General features: G+C 57.2%; 2 protein-coding genes across 2 annotated transcripts in view; both read right to left on the reverse strand.

The window, feature by feature from the left end:
- LOC111160393 (Rho GDP dissociation inhibitor alpha) overlaps window positions 1–162 on the reverse strand; it is a 4,299-nt gene extending 4,137 nt beyond the window's left edge. The window contains exon 1 of the mRNA XM_022523482.1: window positions 84–162. The gene's annotated coding sequence lies outside the window, so the exon portion shown is untranslated. The remainder of the gene's footprint in view (window positions 1–83) is intronic.
- Window positions 163–10,945: 10,783 nt separating this feature from the next.
- The window catches only part of LOC111160380 (Aly/REF export factor), a 3,836-nt gene continuing 686 nt past the window's right edge, over window positions 10,946–14,095 (reverse strand). The window contains exons 2-6 of the mRNA XM_022523459.1: window positions 13,723–13,859; window positions 12,111–12,258; window positions 11,435–11,498; window positions 11,179–11,356; window positions 10,946–11,107 (exon numbers count right to left, since the gene is read on the reverse strand). Coding sequence (XP_022379167.1) covers window positions 11,093–11,107; window positions 11,179–11,356; window positions 11,435–11,498; window positions 12,111–12,258; window positions 13,723–13,859 — 542 coding nt within the window. The 3' untranslated portion in view covers window positions 10,946–11,092. The remainder of the gene's footprint in view (window positions 11,108–11,178; window positions 11,357–11,434; window positions 11,499–12,110; window positions 12,259–13,722; window positions 13,860–14,095) is intronic.

Here is a 14,095-nt window from a genome sequence, read left to right on the forward strand (position 1 = left end):
CCCCAGCCCGGCGGCGCCCCCGCCCGGGCCCCGCCCCGCCTCGCCCCCGCCGCACCCTGCCCGCCGCCGCCGCCGCCGCTCACCGGAGGCTCGACCGCGCCGCTCTCGCGCTCCCTCCCGCACGGAATGACGAACGTCGCGGCCCCGCCCGCGCGCTCCCGGTCGGCCACTTCCGGGGTCACGCGACTTCCGCTCGCGCCGGGCGGCCGCCGTGGGGCGCATGCGCGCGCGCGGGCTGCCGGGAGCGCGCCGCCACCATCTTGTGGAGCCGGCCTCGTGGGCGCGTCCGGCGAAGTCCGGGCCGGGTTGGGGTTTGGCGCGCTTTGCTGCCGGTGATTTTTGTTGGTCCCGGGCGTCCTCGGGGCTCGGCCTCCAGCCCGGGGCACGAGGCAGTTTCACAGCCTCGCGTGCGCCCCCCGTACATCGTGCCCCGTCCCCGAGGTGCCCCAGCGTGGGTCTGTGAAGCGCGGGGACTGGCGGGCTGTGTCGTCCGACTGCCCACGGGCCGCCCTGGGGTCCCAGTGCCGCTGGAGGGGAGCCTGTTCCAGGCGCGGGTGGCCCGGTCTCTCCGTCCGCTGTTTCTCGCGCACGCGAGAGGAGCGCCTGGGCTGTCGGCAGCGGCTGTCGGCTGGGGTCCGACGTGTGCCGCGCGCAGACCCGGAGACGCTGTATAGTCCCCGCAGACCCCGGCTCCCGGGACCCGGCAGGTCCCCGCAGACCCCCAGTTCCCGGGACCTAGCAGGGCCTGGGGCGTCTGCCCACCTGAGCCGCTGCCCTCGGCCTCCACCATCCCTGGCCCCCGCCCGGCCGCTCATGTGGATGGGGGCATTTTCTACCACAAACTATGCAAAATAGGAACCTGGCTATCTTTTGAACACGTTTAAATATTTGAGGAATACTTGGCGGATTCTGTGTAACTTAGGGGTCGCGCGGTCAGCTTTCTGTGCGGAGCCTTGCGAGGACAGCGGTTCGGTGGGTTGCTTGCGAGGCTTCCTGTCGTCGGAAGTCCGGAGCCCACAGCCCACTGTCCTGCATTGCCCAGCTGTAGGTAGAGGAAAACTCTGCTTTCAGATAACCCAAGTGCTTTTATTTATTTTTTATTTTTATTTACTTTTTAAGATTTTGTTTGTTCATTAGAGAGAGAGCACAGGCCGGGGGGGAACAGCAGAGGGAAAGGAAGAAGGCTCCGGGCTGAGCAGGGAGCCTGACCAGGATGCCCGGGTCATGACCTGAGTGGACGGCAGCTGCTTGATGAAGTGAAGTCACCCAGGCGCCCCGCCCCCACCAAGAGCTTTTAAGAAACAAAACAAAAAGCAAAAGATTCCTATTGTAGGAAATTTCAGACATACACTTTGTTAGGGATCTGTTACTGTGTAAAAACACGTTCGGGCATTTAGCAGCTTAAAACAAGAGTTACTCTGCTGTTCCTGGGGGCCAGGGAGTGGCGTGGCTGTTGGTCCGGCTCCAGGTCTCCTGAGGCTGCCGTAAGCAGTGGGCCAGAGCAGATCCTAACATCCGTGGGGATTCCAAGCCCTTGCCAATGCGGTGAGCCAGAGGGTTTGCTGCCTGCCGGTGCCGCTCCCGGCCCCTCCAGAGGACTGCTTGTGGCAGGGCCACTGGCTTCTCCCAGGAGGCCTCGGAGAGACAGGTGGACGCGGAACAAGAGCCAGCAGAGCGGCAAGCAGCGTCTCTAATAACGTCCGTCTCAGGAGGAAGGTCGCTTCTGCACTCTTCCGGCCTCACAGACCTGCCCTAGTATAGCGTGGGAGGGGACCACAGGGCTGAGAGTACCAGCCGGCAAGGCCGTTGGGCCTGCCTTGGAGGTGGCCCCCAACATGCACCAGAGGAGAGAGGAGGGTTTGACGAGCCCAGGGCACCTGCCGTCTAGCCTCCACAGTTAACCTAGGGCCCGCCTTGTTCCCCCGCGCCGGCTGCTGGTTGGAAGCAAACCTCAGAGGTTATTTCCACCGTGAATATTTCAGCACATATTTATTTCAAAGGAAGGGAATCCTTTCTGGGGAGAAGCAACAGTCACAGCCCCAGTATCCGCCCTGTTCACGTATCTACCACTGTGTAAGGAACCACCCAAAATGGAGGGGCTCGGAGCTGTGATTTACAGCTCTCTCCACTATTCTGTGGGCTAGGTGAGCTCCGCTGGGGCCCTCCTGCCGCTGCCGTCAGATCACGTCCACGCCGGGGCCCCATCGGGTTGCGCTCAACGGAGGCTCCCAGCCCCAGGCCCTTCCATGAGACTCCTGTGGGATTTGGGCCGCTGGATCCAAGAGCAGATGTTCTGAGAGGCCTGTTCCCAATCTCTGTGTGAACCCACGGCGGCTTCCAGAGACCAGACTCCTGCTGCTTTTCATGGGTCAAGCAACTTGAGCCAGCGCAGGTCTAAGGGCTGGGAGTCAGATCCCACCATCTCAATGGGAAGAAAAGTGAAGACTGTGTCCCTCTAATAGGACCAAATGACGCATGTTCCTCTCCGGTTAACACACTGCCTGACAGGACCCCCGAAAGTCTTCACTTTGGCGTCAGCTCAGGGCGCAGGTGAGAGTGAGGCTGTGGTGTGACTTATCTTAATTTGGAAATTGGGGCTCAGGACCCAGAAGCCCTGCCCTGCAGCACCAGATAAACCATCCCATTTCGGTCCCTGACCTGCACAACCTGTGAGTGTGATAGAAAATGATGTTTGCGGGGCGCCTGGGTGGCTCAGTGGGTTAAAGCCTCTGCCTTCAGCTCAGGTCATGATCTCAGGGTCCTGGGATCAAGCCCCGCATCAGACTCTCTGCTCAGCAGTGAGCCTGCTTCCCCCCTCCTCTTTCTGCCTGCCTCTCTGCCTGCTTGTGATCTCTGTCAAATAAATAAAATCTTAAAAAAAAAATACTATACCTACCAAAGTTAACAATGCTTTCTTAGTATCAACAAATGTTAAGTGTTCAATTTCTCCATCTCAAAACTTTTTTTTTAGATTTTATTTAGGGACGCCTGGGTGGCTCAGTTGTTAGGCGTCTGCCTTCGGCCTGGGTCATGATCCTAGGGTCCTATGATCGAGCCCTGCATGGGGCTTCCTGCTCAGCTTCCCCCTGTGCCTGCCACTCCTGCTGCTTTGTGCTCTCTCTTGCGCTCTGTCAGATAAATAAATACAATCTTAAAAAAACGAAACCAAAAACAACTCTTGTTCAAGCTGGCCTGTCCACATCAGGATCGAGACGGGGTCAACACGGTGCACTTGGGCAGTGTGTGGCTGAAGTGTTTTTTCTCATGCACCTGTCTGAAACCAGCCAGATGTCCCACAGTTCAGTTAAATTCTGGCGCTTTCTGGAGGTAGCCCAGACCTGCAAGTTGAGGGCTCAGTCCCACGAGGCTCCCCCTACTTCAGATGCCAGATGTGGATCAGGTCCGCAGGCTGCCCATGGTTTTGCTGGCCAATTATAAACACAAGGGGATCCTTTCTGGGGAAAGCAACAGCCACAGCGCCATTATCTGCCCTGTTCATGTATCTACCACTGTGTAAGGAAACACCCAAAGTGGAGGGGCTTGGCCACTCCTCAGGTTTGAAAACTTGCTAAAACAAGTCACAGAACTTGGGAAAATGCTTTACTTACAACGACTGGTTTATGATAAAGGATGCAACACAAGAATGGCCAATGACCGCAGATGTCTCTGATGAGGCATGGGGTTGGGGGCTGTAACTTCCTTGCCTTTCTCCAGGTGCACCCCCCTCCCAGCACCTCCAAGGGCTCACCAACCCAGAAGCCGAACCCCATCATTTAGGGGTTTTTATGGAGGTGTCATTAAAAAAGGCACAACTGATTAAATCACCAGCCACTGATGATGAACTCAGTTTCCAGCCCTGCTCCCCTCCCCAGAGGTTGGGGTGGGATGGGGCTGAACGTCCCACTCCTCTAATCACGGCTTGGTCTTTCTGGTGACTGGCCCCCACCCTGGAACTATCCAGGGACCCCGAAAGTCATCTCATCAGCACAGACCCTGGTGTAGTTGGTTGAAAGTTTTTATTTTTTACTTTATTTTTTTTTTGAGGCTTTTATTTATTTATTTGATTGAGAGAGAGACACCACAAGTAGAGCAGCAGGCAGAGAGAGAGGGAAGCAGGCTCCCCGCAGAGCCCAGAGCTTACGAATGAATAACAAAACCTACTCCAGTTGCTCCGGAAACTCCCACATACTTAAATCCCGGTCTCCTGTGTCGGTGAGAGGAGCTGGGGGCTCCAAGGCAAGTACCACAAAGTTAGGAGAAGCTAAGAAGATGACCCGCGATGTCAAAGGCGACAGGAGGACCTGTCATAGGTTCCTGATGGAACAAAATAACAGCTACCAGATTATGACTCATAGGACCAAATAAATATCCTTGAGTTTATGCTGATATAAATATCCAAACAAATGGTTAGAAATGGTTGTTCTTAGGAAGGGATTCCAACTGAAGGGTGGGCACCTGGGGGCTCAGGTCATATCCTGCGGTCCTGGTCCAGCCACACATCAGGCTCCCCGCTCAGCGGGAGGCCTGCTTCTCCCTCTGCCTCTGCTGCTCCCCCTACTTGTGCTCTCTCTCTCTCTCTCTCTCTCAAATGAATGAATAAAATCTTTTAGAATAAAAGTTGAAGGAATGAGGGGAATAAAGTAAACTATTTTAAAAATAAAATAAAGACCCACCACCGGACAGCACCAGGACAATGTTTGCATGACGCAGAGCCTCGAGACACAGGGAAGCACTTCCCCTCGCAGTGTCTCCGTCAGGTAACTGTGGGTCACAACGTGGAGTGGTGACTGGACCATAGACACCCAGGCAGCTCCCACCTGAACCAAGTGAGCAAGGCCGCCTCACCGAGAGCCAGCCAGACTGCTGTCCTGTACCCCACAGGGTGTGCTGAGTGGGAACAGCCCGTTAGCAGGAAAGCACAACCCTGGTCTATTCATAAGGAAGTGAGACAATCCTCTACAGCATCAACCTTCAGAAGCATAACGGGCAGGAAAGATAAGGAAAGGCTGAAGCACTCCCCGTCTGAGAGGGCTACAGATGCCGAGAGGTCTGCAGCCTGGGTCCTCCTTTCCATGTGGGTGCAAAGAGCACACAGGACACCAGCTGTCTGGACAGCCGGCTAAATCGAATCGGGTCTGCAGTTTAAAGAACGGCATTTTGTCACAGTCAGTGTCTGATCATGTAAAAGAGCATCCTTGTGGTTTTTGGTTTGCTTTGGATTTTAAGAGAAGGCATGGGGGAGGGGCCCAGAGGCTGAAGTGGAGGCCCTGCTGAGCACAGAGCCCTACACGAGGCTGGATCTCACCACCTGAGAGCACGACCCCAGCCGAAACCAAGAGTCGGACACTTAACTGACAGAGGCACCTGGACGCCCCAAGAATATCCTTGTTTTTATTTTTATTTTTTTTAAAGATTTTTATCTATTTATTTGACAGAGAGAGATCACAAGTAGGCAGAGAGGCAGGCAGAGAGAGAGGAAGGGAAGCAGGCTCCCTGCCGAGTAGAGAGCCCGATTCGGGGCTGGATCCCAGGACCCTGAGATCATGACCTGAGCCGAAGGCAGAGGCTTAACCCACTGAGCCACCCTTTTATTTTTATTTATTTACATGTTTTTTGTAATGCGATAGACGTTTACGAAGTGAAGATACAGAAGACGCTCTCAAGAGTGAGAGGGGTCCCAACAGGGTTTGCCCTATTTTTTTTTTTAATATCCTTCTTTTTTTTTTTAAGATTTTATTTATTTGAGAGCGAGCGAGCGAGAACACAAGCAGTGGGGAGGAGCAGAGGCAGAGGGACAAGTAGACACGCTGAGCAGAGAGCCTAATGCAGACGCTCTAACCGACTGAGCCACCCGGGCGCCCCCAAATATCCTTGTTTTTAAAGAAACGCACACAGAGGGTTTGGGTAAAGTGGCCGCGCGCTGCACTCCGTCTCCATCAGTTCCGATTAAAAAAGTGGAATGCCAGCATCTGGGAGTCTGGCGAGAAGCCATGGGAGCTCCTTGTACTATTCTCACTTCTTTCCTATAAATCTGAACATCAAAACTACAAAATAACAGCTAAGGACCTTCACAGTTAAACAGAGAAACCGGCGGCCGCCAACGGAATGACAAGGCTGGGACTGACAGACACAGGCACCGCGGCGCCGCTGGGAGTCGGCTTCTGCAACTCACGGAGCGCAGGCCCCGGGGAGGGAGAGCGGACGCGATTCGTGTCTTCGCGCGGCTGGAGCGCAACATTCCTCCCATCCAACAAAGTCAACCGTTCAAATGCACGGCTGGGCGTGGTGCGTGCCGGTCACAGGATGCTCCCGCCGCCAGTGCTCCCGGGCGGCGCCCAGGGAGGCGCGTCAAAACCGTGAGAACTGCTATTCAATCCAGACTCTTCTGTCTTTCTGTCTTTTTTAAGGATAAGGATGATAAAGAAAAAAATGCAGGCGAAACCACAGGGAGATACCTCTTTGCACCAGATGATGGCTGAGGTAGGTGGACAGGGCACACGGGCAACCTTGTGCTGGCCGGTGAGGGTGCGGGAGGGCGCAGCTGCCCGCCGACCCCAACTCCCATCCTAGAGGCACATGTTCTAGAAGACCGTGTGCACACTCCCGGCCTCCCGCGTCCGAAGTAGCTCAAGTGCAGGCCCACCGCGCAGTGCGGAAACAAAGCGTCAGTCCTCGCCGGGTTCTGGCAAGACACTGAAGTGTGAATTTCGTGCTAGTGAGCGGGTCTACCTGGAAAGCACGACACCAAGTGAGAGGACCAGAGACAGAGGGTCACGCATGTATGATTGCCTTTATATGCCATGTCCCAGACCGGCGTGTGCCGGGACAAGGGGAGGAGTAGGGAGTCACTGCTAGTGGAGTTTCTTTTTGGGGCGATGAAAATATTCTGGAACTTGAATGAGCTGTTGGACTGTGACCCTGTTAATGTGGTAAAGTCACTGTAAAATTAAAATTCTACCTTCCTAATGGTCGACTTTATGGTATGTCAATTTTATCTCACTAAAGCTGTCGTTTAAAAAAAGCCCAGTAGGAGCATCCTGGTGGCTCAGTGTAGAGCATGTGACTCTCGATCTCAGGGTTGTGAGTTCGAGCCCCATTGGAGGGTAGAGGGGACTAAAAAAATAATAAAAATAAAAAGTACAATAAATAGGGAAACCTGGGTGGCTCAGTGGGTTAAGCCTCTACCTTCGGCTCGGGTCCTGGTCCCAGGGTCCTGGGATCCAGCCCCGCATCGGGCTCTCCACTCAGTGGGGAGCCTGCTTCCCCCTCTCTCTCTGCCTGCCTCTTTGCCTACTTGTGATCTCTGTCTGTCAAATAAATAAATAATCTTAAAAATAAAAAATATGTAACTAAGAATGCCTGCAGAACCTGGGTCTGGAGAGCACTGGGAGGCAGTTCTGTTTGTACCGTCACCCTCTGTGCTGACTGAATGTGTTAAGCTTTTTTTCTTTTTTTTTTTTAAGATTTTATTTACTTGACAGAGAGCGAGAGTGCACAAGCAAGGGGAGAGGCAGAGGGGGAAGCAGGCTCCCGGCTGAGCAGAGAGCCCAATGCAGGACTCGATCCCAGGACCCTGGGATCATGACCTGAGCCGAAGGCAGACATTTCACCGACTGGACCACCCAGGCGCCCCTATTTTTAAAGTGACCTCTACCTCCAACATAGGGCTCAAATCCATGACCCAAGATCAAAAGTCACACGCTCCGTCAATGGCTCCGGCCGGGCACCGATATCCTGTGTTCACCCCCCAGGCCAGTCTGTCCCGCATCAGAGCAGATGTCTGAGGGTAGGGATTTGTCTTGCGCTCGCTGCTGTGTCCCTGGCTCGTGAGGAAGGTGCTTGCCATATGAGTAAATAAGTTTTCTTTAAACTCAAAAATAGAAAGATCAGTTGACCAGGTTTCCGGGAGGATAAATGAGATCTGCACGGAAAGCCCGGCGGTGAGGGAGGCCCAGGCCCTCCACAGCTGTTTCTCCATGTCTGCAGCCCCGACTGGAGAGCGGCGCCAAGTCTGCGTTCCCACGGTTAACTTCTATCATAGGTGTGAGACTGTATCACAATTTCTCACTTTTGATTCCTGTGTCAGGCTCGCAGCTCCCTGAAGAACCAAACTCCTCACTCCGCAGACGCGTGCGGACACACAGAGGTGAGAGGGCCCCGAAGGACGTCGGCGAAGGGCCACCGCGGTCACCGACTCTGGCCCGCCGCCTGTTTCCTGCAGTCCGCAAGCAGAGAGGCGCCGCTTGTTCCAGAACGCTTGGTAACACACATCTTTGCTCAACTAACCAAGAGCCTCGGACACGCCAGCAGCTAGCCAGCTCCTCGCCGCACGGGCCATCTGACGACAGGTCCGGCCCAGGCGCTCTGAGTCCTGCAGCCAGTCCGCCGTTCCTCCCCGGGGCCGGCTTCCTGCTCAACGCGCAGAGCAACTGAGACAGGCCAAGCAGATCCCGTACCCATTTCTGGGCCCAGCACTGAGCTTCTGTGTGGACCGCTGGCCATGAAGAGGGCCGGTCAGCATCCATATCCGGGCTAAGGGGCGGCCGGTCCAGCCGCGTGGCTCTGAGGGGCACTGGCTAATGGCAGTTCAGCGTCTGAGCAAAAAATGTGCGGGAGAAAAACATGTAAAACCCCCGAGTTGTATTTCATCTTTCACTCATTTAACTGGTATTTTGGGGGATGAAGAGTGCTGGCCGTGCACCTGGCACTACCCTTTCGGTGACCAATTCCCCAGCTTGCCTTGGATCACGGGTGCTGTCTCTGCACACAGCACCCCCCTCCCTTTCCCTCTCAGGAGCATCCCTGTATAGACAGTTACAGGCTCCTCCAAATCTTGGAAGTAAAACGAGGTTTCCTGGGGCGCCTGGGTGGCTCACTGGTTGGGCATCTGCCTTCGGCTCACGTCATGCTCCCAGGGTCCTGGGATGGAGCCTCGCACTGGGCTCCCTGATCAGCGGGGAGTCTGCTTCTCCCTCTGCCACTACCCCTGCTTGTGTTCCTTCTCCTGCTGTCAAATAAATAAAATCTTAAAAAAAAGTAAGATGAGGTTTTCTGTCCCACAGATGAAGAAGTCAAGGCTCAAAGCAATCCCAGCCTGTGCGGACGCACGCAGCACCCACCCATCGGACTCGCCAGATTTCAGGGTCTTCTTATTCAGTTACCCCTCCCCACCCCACTGTCTCCCCAGCTCCTGCAATGTCACCCCCTCCAGTTTCTCCTGTCACCTTCCTGGGTCACACCACTGGCCACTGCTTTGCTAGTGTCTGCCTGTCACCAGCTGCTAAACTGGCAACGTCCAGCTCCCAACACCCGTGGGACGCCGGTTGGCGTCTCTCCGGCCTCCTAGAACCCACCCTGAGCGCCGCCCCTTCCCCTACTTTCCTCTTGTGCCTTTCTCTCCACACATAGCACCTTCAGCCATGGCTCCAGTGCCTCTGAGCCACCACCCCCCGCCTCCCCATCCCAGCGGCCAGCAGCAGCAGCAGCACCTGTGGCCTCTGGTCCAGGCCACCTTCCCCCTCCAGCAGGTGTGCTCTTCAAGCAGCCTGCCACCTCTCCGACAGCCTGACAGCCGTCTCCCTACCCAGCACATGGCTGCTCTGCGGACACCACCTCCCAGGGCCCTGCTGTGCCTGGGTCACGTGACCTTGATCCCATCCCGCCCTGGTGGCCACAGCAGCCAAGGTCAGGCACGTGCCAATCCCTCCCTACGACACTGGGCTCCTCCACGGCCGAGCCAGGTTGTGCCAGTCACCTTTCCGTCCAGTGCCTGGTGTGGGCAGGCCGTTCAAGTGGCAGCTGCTGGCTCCGCAGCAGCAGCGCCGGGACTGGCAGTTCAAGGCACCACGGCCAACGTGCAAGCCGACCCCAGAGCCGACTGAGCTACAGGGCGCACCCTGGCCGGTCCTTACACTGCCACACCATCCCTCCCAGCCACGCAGCTCTGCGCTCCGCAGCCCCCCGCCTCCCCGGGGCTCTCCTCTCCGTGGAGGCCACTGCCCTCCAAGCGCCTGCTGCACCCAGAACTGTGCTCGGGAGCCGCAGAGCGGGGGCCCTTAGGTCTCACTGGCTTCCAGGCACAACTGCGCCCTGGGCACCGCCTCCAGAGAGGGCGGGAAACCCTGAGGACCACAGTGTGGTCTCCCTACCCAGCCTCCCAGGACGGGGATCTCAGCCTCTTCCGAGCAGCATGGCTGGGCACGGGAGCAGAGGCAAGTGGCCAAGTGACATCGCCGGCCTGCTCTCTTCTGTCCCAGAGGGGTGCAGGTGGGGCACCTGCCGGCCCTCCCTTCCAGATCTGTGTGCGTCAAACTCGCCTCTGCCACAGCCCCCCTAGCGTTTCACCCAGAACACAATTAAGGGCGCACTTTCTGGCTTGCTCCTGCTTTGATGTGAGAGAAAAACAGGAAAAGGGTTATGGTGCAAAGTCAGAACTGCTGATCCATGCTTCTGACAAGCAGAACTCCAGGAGGAGAGGGACAGCCTGGCCTGGTCATGTGAAGTCTGGCAACAACACGGTGTCCCTGGGGCCCCCTCCTGTCACACTGCAGGCAGTGGTGGTGGCTGTTCCCACGTCCTCCCGCCCACCCGATGGGAGAGGATGGGAGAGGACGGAGCTAGGACGGCAGAGCAGAGACGGGCAGCAGCAGTCGCCGTCCGGGAGCACTGACTCCCGGGGCCTGACGGGACTGCTCCCTGCACGCTCAGTCAGGCCCAAGGAAGGACTGAAACGGGGACGAGTCACATGGCTCCAGTTCCACACACATCTCTGTTTTATTATGGCAAAGGTGAAAACACCACCTTCCCACAACACCAACCGGTAACATTTATCCCAAAAATAACTCAGTACAAAACACGGCTGTTTCAGATTTAAAAAACAAAAACAAAAAAAACCAGAAAAACCCAAAACAAACAAAACAAAAAAAGGAAAGAAAAAAAAAACCAAACCTTTACATGAGTTTTTAAATCCTATTTTAAAACATAAAAGAAACAAATCCATCATTGGCCGCACAGCCCCAGTCCACCACCCCTTCCCAGCCAGGGGCACGGAGGAGACGTCTGGGTCCTGCTCCATGCCAGGATCTGCCGCGCTTTAGCTGGTGTCCATCTGAAACACAGCAAGTGCTCGCTCAGCGGCCGCCCCGTGCCCCCCGCCCCCGCCCCCGGCCCGGGACTTACCCTCGCGTTATAAGCGTCCAGCTGGGCGTCCAGCTCCTCTGCAGAAAGCTGCTGCTTTGAACTCCGGCCCGTGCCTCTGCCCCTGCCCCGGCTTCCTCCGCGGGTCCCTCTTCGGGTGCCGCCGCCGCCACCAAAACCCCCAGAGCCACGGTTTCTGGTCATCCCGCCTCTGTTCACACTAGCGAGGAAGAGGGAATCACTCTCCGGACGCGGAAAGGCCTGCGGGCCCACGCGGCGCCCCGGCCCCGGCGCTCACCTCTGTGTGGGTCTCCGCTGCGTGTCAATCTGTGACGTGACGAGCTGGATGTTCATGGGGCGGCCTGCGGCAGAGAATACAAGAGGCGCCCCGGTTAGAGGGCCCTGAGATGCGCCGACGGGCGCCACGGCCTGGTCCCCATGCAAGCACCGGCAAGGGGCTGTGTGTGTCTCCGGTGCTCCCGACAAGGGGAGCGGCCGAGCGATACTGGCGGGAGAACGAGGGGCTGCCAGGGACAACCCCACCAAGAACCGCCTCCTTGCTCCTTCTCAGTCCAGGTGACGTGGGTGTCTGGTCAGGTGTCCGGGGCGCTCGTGGGTAGAAAGGTGTGGGTGGCCTGACGGAAGAAGAACCGGTACCTTTGTCTTTACGACTACAGCCCCGCACTCGGAGCTGTACTATGGCGGTTCTGAGAAGGCTTCACAGAAGTGAGTCTTCCGGAAGGAGCTGAAGGAGGGGAGGGATGTAGCTCGCTGGATGGGGGTTCACAAGAGGTTGGTCCCGATGTGTGGGGCAGCATGAGAGGTGGCAGAATGGAAGAGAGAGACAAAGGGGCGAATGCAAAGTGTCCTCGGCCACAGGGGGGAGGCGTACTCCTGCACGGACAGCTGCCGGCCCCAGACCGCACAAACGAGACGCAGCCCTGCCATCATCCTGGGTCCAACCGCAGACGCACCATCCAGGGGGACCCCGTTGTATTGCTTCATAGCTTTCAGGGCATCTGCCTTCCGTTCAAAGTGCACGTCGGCGGTTCCTAAACTGCGCCCGGAGCGGTCATAGTGCACAGCCGCCTTCTTCAGGGTCCCGAATTCAGCGAAGAGCTCCTGGAGGCCGGGAAGAGCAGCTGTCAGCCAAGTGGCTTCCCTTCGGGTGGCCCAGGGCACTCCCCGGGCATGTGAGCTGCTCTGGGGTCGTTTCCCTGGGCGGCAGACACGTAGGGGGGGCAGGGCAGTGGTAGGGGAAGGGAGGGGCAGACGGGACAGCAACTTCCCGGAGCAGCTGGGCCTGAGGGCTCCTGCCAGCGCGGGGACCTTACATCTGTCCCAGGATGCAGGTAAAGGACCACAGAGCCCGCCAGTGAAGGGAACAAGATTAAGTCGCTATCTTCTTCAACAGAGGAAAACTGACAACACACCCAAGGACTGTGCCAAGAAACAGCAAAGGCCAAGATCACAGAGCAAGGGATGCTATCCGACATGTGGACATGTGGACCAGCTCACAGGGCCCGTTGATTCGGGAGCCCTGACCCAGCCCCTCCCCCAGGGCAGATTCTGGCTCACCTTTCCCTCTCCTCCTACTCAAGCCTGCCGCAAAGGCTGAAGTCAAGCGTTGCCATGGAAACTGCCCTGACCTCAGGCAGGCTGGGAGTTGGAGAGGGAACCCAGAGTGTGGGGCTACTCCGGCCGCAGGCACACAGCGGGAAGTGGAGTTCACCAAAAGCGGTTTCCAGTGGATGCCAGAAACCACCTTAAAAAAAGTGTTGAGACACCGTGAGTGCTCACCGGCCTTGCTCTGTCCTCCCACGGTAGTCAAACAAACAGCTGGGCTCGGGGAAACTGAACCCAGGAAGGCCCAGCACCCTGACCCAGCCATCTATGGGACTGATCCCCAAGATGTCTTTACTTAATCAGAAAACAAGTAAATATGCCTTTAAAATCTACATGCCTTTGAAATTCAAACAAAAAGCTCAACAAAAATAAAAAATCCCCCAAAAAACAGAAAACAAAACAAAACAACAAAAAAAGAAAACAAAGAAAAGAAGAAGCTCAAGCAAAGCTGAGTCTGAGAATCATGCCACTGAAAAGACCAGGGGAAGAACAAGGCCCAAGTCCCGTAAGACCCGAGCCGGGGTTCGAGGCACAGCGAGCCCCCTTCTGCGCTCTGCACACTGACTTCCACAGAAAAAGATCCTTCTCCTCCCAACGACATTAGAACCAGGAGGAAATAAACAAAACGGACGCCCTAGGTGCGGCCGCGACCCAGGGAAGGCGCCCACTAGGCTGGTCTTCCCCGCTGGGAATTGACCGCTCCGGCAGAGTGTCTTCGTGCGCAGGCGCATCCGCAGAGCAGCCGCTCCCCACGTTCAGCTGGGGCGGGCCTCCCCACACGCTGAGCTGCCTGCGGGACTGGCACCTGCGGCCCAGCCTCTGCTCCGCACTCCTGCACCCCTTAGAGGGGCCGGGGCTAGCCCTGCGGCCCCGGAGGGCTCACTGTCCTTAGCCGGGCACATCCCAAACAGGACCAATTCGGCGAGGGCAACTGCTCACCGCGACACTCCCGCCCCTCACCTGAATGTCAGCGTCGGACACTCCGAAATCCAGGTTGGACACCAGCAGTTTCCCCCCAGTCTCGACGCCTGCGCCGCCCCCGAAGCCGCTGTCGAACAGGTCATGCTGCCACTTGTCCGGAAGCTGTTTCGGCTGGAGGAGAGACGCAAGAACAGACACCGACCGTGAGCGTCTCTCCGGGGCTCTCGCCCTCCCGGGCAGGGCGGCGCACAGTCTGCGCGGAGACCCGCAGCTCGCCCCTTCCCGCCCACGCCGCCGCCGACCCGGAGGGACCCCACGCTCCCGCCGCTTCGCGGCCCCCTTCGACCAACTTCCCGCCGCCCGCGCGGCCGCGCCCAGCGTCCGCTCGGCCGCCGCCGCCACGAGGCCCGGC

This window comes from Enhydra lutris, unplaced genomic scaffold (assembly GCF_002288905.1).
Source record: "Enhydra lutris kenyoni isolate GAN:26980312 unplaced genomic scaffold, ASM228890v2 scaffoldscaffold75, whole genome shotgun sequence".
NCBI lineage: Eukaryota > Metazoa > Chordata > Mammalia > Carnivora > Mustelidae > Enhydra > Enhydra lutris.